This window comes from Lacerta agilis, chromosome 5, assembly GCF_009819535.1.
Source record: "Lacerta agilis isolate rLacAgi1 chromosome 5, rLacAgi1.pri, whole genome shotgun sequence".
Taxonomy (NCBI): Eukaryota; Metazoa; Chordata; class Lepidosauria; order Squamata; family Lacertidae; genus Lacerta; species Lacerta agilis.
Window position 1 is genome coordinate 55343058 of NC_046316.1, and position 6000 is coordinate 55349057.

The 6000-nt window shown below is 53.4% G+C and overlaps 1 protein-coding gene across 2 annotated transcripts in view; it reads right to left on the reverse strand.

Moving 5' to 3' along the window:
- Positions 1-4452, reverse strand: part of CRTAC1 (cartilage acidic protein 1) — a 44491-nt gene extending 40039 nt beyond the window's left edge. For both annotated transcript variants that reach the window (XM_033149897.1, XM_033149898.1), the window contains exon 1: positions 4388-4452. In XM_033149897.1, coding sequence (XP_033005788.1) covers positions 4388-4444 — 57 coding nt within the window. In that variant the 5' untranslated portion in view covers positions 4445-4452. The remainder of the gene's footprint in view (positions 1-4387) is intronic.
- Between the last annotated feature and the right edge of the window lie 1548 nt (positions 4453-6000).

Consider the following 6000-nt stretch of genomic DNA (forward strand, 5'->3'; position numbering starts at 1 on the left):
CATCCACCCTGATTGTGTGCACAAAAGGGTGGTCAAAGTGCAAAGCAAAACATGTAATATGTCTTCTGATCATTCCTATGGAGAACACATGGTTAGCTCCACTATTAGCCATTTGGGGCTCCCCCATTCCCCTGTGGCAGTACCTGGCTGCGTTGTAGACTCCAGCATGCAGATCTGCAGTTAACTTCCCCATACCCACCTCTGAGTTGCTCTGTTGTGGCTTGGCTACGCAAGTGTATCTGCATGGTTCCAACCTTCTGCAGCAATTTCCCTGCTTGGACCCATGATATAGGGGTGGGCTAGAATCCTTAGAAGCATCAGATTCACCTAGGCCAGCAGCAGCATATAGTGCCAGAACCAGACACATCCCAAATCCATTCAGCTCTTGGTCCAGAGCCAGCTAGATCCTGCTAGCTCCAAAACCTAGCCTCACTCACCATATGCTCAGTGTTATTTCCTGAATGGAGAATAGGTGGTGCTTGCATGGCCATTGCCTTTTATATGATAACGTTTAGGGCAGTGGGATTCATGGCGTGGCTGGCAATAAGTTGCCATACAAGTAGCCAGAAGGCTATCTAATAAATACCCCACTGGTTTAAAAGTCTCTCTCAGATCAAACTTCAATGGGTGCCTGCTCACAGTCATGGTGGTGCAACATGATAGGAGCCAATATGTGCAATCCTGTTATTCAGATAGGATCTTGCCTCTATCCACTCACCATGGAAATAGTCTGAAGAGCACCGTAGATTCCTCCAGGCATGGGGATTTGGCAGGAGCTTACTGAGAGTAGGGTACATCTCCTATGTGTTGGGCCACAGCAAGCAATATATCACATAGAGCTGGCAGTCTGGGTGCTAGCACCACCCCCCAGTTCAAGCCCAGATTAACTTCTTGTCAAATTAGAACAGGATGGTAACAGGTACCTGGTGACAAAGATGGTGTATTCTACCATCGGGCTCCCAGCTTTTGGTTTGGGCTAATTAAACCCATACATCAGTGAACTCAAGATAGATCATTAGGGAAATGGCTATTAATTAAGTTGCCTTCCTCTACACACAGAGAGAGCGCTTATACCTGTGCACAAGGCAGTCAAGCAGACAGTCACACACTTGATCTTTGTAACCCTTTCCCCTCCTCCTGGGGGCTCTCGACTTTCCCACTGGAGCTTGGACAACCTGGTCTCTAAAAGTGTAACATCATAACGTCACCGCTTAATAGCTGCTTAACAAATTAGAGAGTCCCTTACATTGATGGTATTCCATACAGAAACGTGGAGTGGGGGAGGCAACTGTTTACAAGACGAATGAGCCTTCTGGGTGTTGTTGGGACTCCCATCAGCACTGGCCAGTGGTCACAAGGGTAAGTTGTAGCTCAACAACATCTGGAGGACCATAGATTCCCCAACCCAGTTGTAGATGATGGAACACAGGAACATAGAAAGCTGCCTTATACTAGCCAGACCACTAGTCTATGGTATCTGGCTTTCATGTTGGTACCTATCCTCTACCCTGAACGGAAGGTTCTCTCCAGAATTTCAGACAGGAGTCTCTCTCAGCTCTATCTGAAGATGCCATGAATTGAAGCTAGGATTTTCTGTATGCAAAGCAGATTCTCTGTCACTGAACTACAGCACTGGAAGTCTCTACTCCCCAGCCCCACAACTACAGTATGTATTCACACTAGCAAACCACAACTTCCCAGGACATGCACACAGCAAAGAAAACTCCCAGATGCACAATGACCACACATTCCCCCAGAAATTCCTATGTGAAAGTCTTTACCAGGCATGAATTGTGTGATGAGAGAAGATTTTGTCTGATCCCTTCGCTTGATTAAGTGATTAACACCTTCTTCTTGGAGCCTGGAGAGCATCCAAAAGGGAACTGAATTGGTGGCGGGAGACAAAAATGAATGATCAAGCCCCAGAGCGGCTGATGGCTGCTTCTATTCTCAGGATGCTAGTCTCTTGTTTTGGATGCAGCAAGAGTCCAGCCCCACCAAGTGTGATGTGCCCATGGCATTAAATGTAGGATGGTGCAGGGAAAGGCAGCAGAATACTATATGAGTATCAGGCACCTGGGCAGGAAAAAGGGACCCTCCCAAAGACCAGGGAGACGGTCTTCACTCTGAACAAGGGAGGAAATTGTGCACAAGCAAAGAAGGAGAGCCGGGCCTTTGCCTGCTCATTGCTGGGTTGTTTAATAATCCCTTCCCTTGTCTCTTATGGGCAGCTCTGAGAATGGAGACAGTAGAGACTAGGTAAGAAGTCATACATCCAGGCCCCGGGTCCAGTCTGTCCTTGGACCAAGCTTGGGCTCAGAACTGGGGTCAGGCATCTTGGCAGTCGCCTGCTAGGGGGATCCATGGTATAGATTTGCTTTTAGAGATGCCCTTGGCAGCTGGGGAAGGGGGAAAAAAATAGCAGTTGGTCGCCATCTTGTTCTGAATGTGGACATTGATGGAAGTCCTCTCCATGACTTTGTGCCCTGCACACCACCATTTTCTGTTCCACTAAACGGGCCAGCTCTTGAGTAAAGGATGCAATGTGTACAAGAATGCCCACTCAGTGCCCGCACTGCAGCAAATTTGCCCTGGACAGCTTGCTGTGGTCATAGGCAGAATCCTTTCTCTGCATTCTGTGTTGCCTGTCCAACTCCAGTGCTTGTAACACTCTGACGTTAAGGTGGTGATATGGCACCAAGGAGGTGAAAAGTTTCCAAAATGAGCAGTGCTGGTTCTCCACCGGGCAAAGGAGAAAGCACCTCTCAGGCCATGGAAGCAGCTGCGGAGTTCCATGTCTTGCATGCTCCTACAGGGTGTGGTTGATTACACTGCCATTTGTACCCATTTACACAAATGGACGGAGATACACTTAACTCAGCAGACCCTGCCCAAGGAGCAGATGGCACTAGAGGCTTACAGGAAGGTAGCTGGTCCTGCTAGTGACACAGCAGGGCCTCTGCATGCTGGGGGAAGACAGCAGACTCTGCATGACATGCTAGCATGGGCATTTGATAATTCCCAAGTGAAGGCACTGCTTTATTTCCTGTCATGGAGAGAGGAGGAGCTCTGTCCCATTCGCGACAAGGCCAAGGCAGGTTCTTTGGCGAATCCTGGACATCCAGATAGAGGATGCAACAGAAGCAAAAATTTAATTGTATTGTTGCTCTGCACCACCAAGCAGCTGCCGTTGTACACAGTTCCTGCTATTTATCCTAAATGACTTCATAGCCCCCCGTGGCACCGCCATCTCTGTTATAAAGCATGGCCCTCCAGCAACCTCGCAGTGAGATAACACTGCCTGCGCTACTGTGGACTAGTGACATCACTAGCTCACAATGTCATTATCCAAATGCATTCCCACATTTTCCTCGGTGACATCACAACTGAACAGCCAATCAATTGTGGTAGCATCAAAATAGCCTGGAAACATCACGAGACACCTCCTCTGTCTCCCCCCCCCCACACACACACCGGCCCAAGCCACCATGTTATCTTCCAAAGTGCTACTAGTTCAAGCAATCTGAGCACAAACAAATCCAGCGAGACTAATGTGTGGCATCATCACCACATTAGAGTTCAGGTCCTGCTCAAGTCTTTCAGGGCTGATTTTCCTTCAAATTCTATTTTTCTGGAACCGCTGCTGAGAACAAGAAGAAAAATGTTCCTGTCCTGGGCTGCACTGCTGTCTTCCTTGAGCCCACTAAATACTAGCCCACAGCCTGCATTAATGCTGCAAACCTTCCCTGCAAAAGCGACAGGGATCACCCTCAGGGTTTTCGGAAAGCAGCCACAGATACCTCTCCCTGCCTCCCACCTAGTGCCTAGGGAGTTGTTCTTCAGAGTTGCCCCCCTTGTTTCCCCTGTACCACACTGCAGGGTGGCCTGCCAGCCCCAAGCTGGGGCACTGCCAGCAGCTGCCGCCGGTGCAGTGTGGAGACAAAAGCAGTCACCTTAACAGCAAGCAGACCTTGGCACCCTTGGGATGCCTGTTCCCTGCTTGCTGTCGGGGGGCGCGGCAACCAGAGAGGCAAAGTCCTTCCTTAGGCAAGAGCTGAAGCTAACCTGAACGGGAAGGCTGCCCCAACCCCACTTTAGCCCTCCTCAAAGCCAAGAACCTCTTCCCTTAGTTAGACCCCCACCTCTCTGGGCCACCCCTTCCACTCCACTTCCACAGCTTTCCGGGCTCCCATTGCTCTGCTCCGACTCCCACCCTCAGTCCCCAATTCCGCCCGCCCGGCTCGCTGGCGCCGCTTGGCGTCCGGGGAAGCGGGGCGCAAGCGCGCCCTTCCCGCCTCTCCGGCTCACTCGCAAGCGCCCAACTTTTCTTCTCCGGCTCTTTGGGAAACTTCGCCCCGTCGGCCGGGTCGCGGCCAGCTCTACTCACCGGGCAGGCGGCGGGGGCCCGTGGCAGAGCCATGCCGCCCAGCTGGCCACGGAGCATCCCGGGCGGGCGGGCGGGCGGGCGAGCTGCCCCAATGTCCGCAGCTGGTGGTGCTGCTTGCCCGCTCCCTGGCGCCTCCGCTGCTGCTGCTGCTGGCGCGTCTCCCTGGCTCCCGGCGTGGAGCTCCTCCGCCCCTTCTCGCGCTTGGGCAAGTCCAGCGGAGCGCGAGCGCCTCTTTATGTAAAGCCTTGTGCCCGGCAGGCGGCCAATCAGTGCGGCCCGAGCGGAGCCGGGCACCCAATGGCGACGCCGGGAGGTTGGGCCGCCTGGCACTGATTTACTACCTGGAATTGCAGGGGAAGCGCGGCCAGGCAGCGCCGATCAATACGGAGCCAAACTGTGACGGGCGGGGAGGATGTTGTGGGGCGGGCGGGGGCGGAGGTCTGGGGTGTGTGGAGGGCGAGGCGGGAGGAGGGGGGTGTGCAGCCTCTTTCAAGAGCACAGCTGGTAACCTTCGCGAGGGAGCGGGGCTTGCCGGATCGGGGTGGCAAGAGCTGGAATCGAGCCCAGCAGCCCCGACGACGCGCACCCGTAGATGGGCTCCCGAGGAGACCCCGAGACAAGCGGAGGGCATGGAGATGTTCCGCCCCCTCCCACCAAACCTCCCACCCACTCCACCTCCAGTTCGCCCGCCTCCCCGAAGCTGATCTTGGCCGGCACGATGCATATACAGTATATATACATATATATATAGATACTGCCGTGTGACACGCTCCATACTGTTCCTTTCCGGTGAAGATAGGAGCGGCGGCGGCGGCTTTGCCTAGGGAAGCAAAGGATGAACGGACTGGAGCAGCAGCAGATCATCCCAGGGATACTTGGAGATATTGGGGGGGTGGGGAGCCGGGCTGCACACCTGAGCTGTAGCCTTGGAAAATGTGGCATTCGCTTTTCATCCGGGCAGCAACACCCCTTTCCATTGCACTCTCTTCTGCCAAATAGCACCCACCACACCACCCTGGGCTGGCACCCTTTTCTCTTAGGTTCTTGCAGTCACACCCCGCCGCTTTTCCTCTGTTTTCTTCACCCCGATGTGGTTCTGAGCCGTACCATCCCCTCGTGCGACTCCTCCGTTTACCCATAAGCTCTTGTCTGCCTAGTGATGAGCCTCCTCTCTTAAGCCTTCCAACTTTGGTTGAAGATGTGGACAGCAGATATTCCCCACCCCAACTACCACTAACTTGGCGTGGGGTGTGTGTGGAAGGGATGAGCAAAAGCACAAGAGGAGCCGGATCAGACCAAAAGTCTATCCACTCCAGCATCCTGTTCTCATAGCGGCCAAGCAGATGCTCGCAAGCAAGGCAGGAGCACAAGCAAGCAAGCACTGTTTGTGCTCCCCCGGCAACTGGTGCTGTACCAGTGCATCTCCGGTGTATCCCGTGTCGGATCCTGAAGGTGGCATTGGCCAAGCGAAGACAGGACTCGTGGCAACATCCGGTCCTTGCCAAAGCTCATTCACACTTCCGCTAGCCGTTCCAGTCCCATCAAGTTCTGGCTCTGCCTTGACCAACACCCTCCCTCCCTTAAGGAAGAGGTGCTAGGTCCTTTGAGCACGT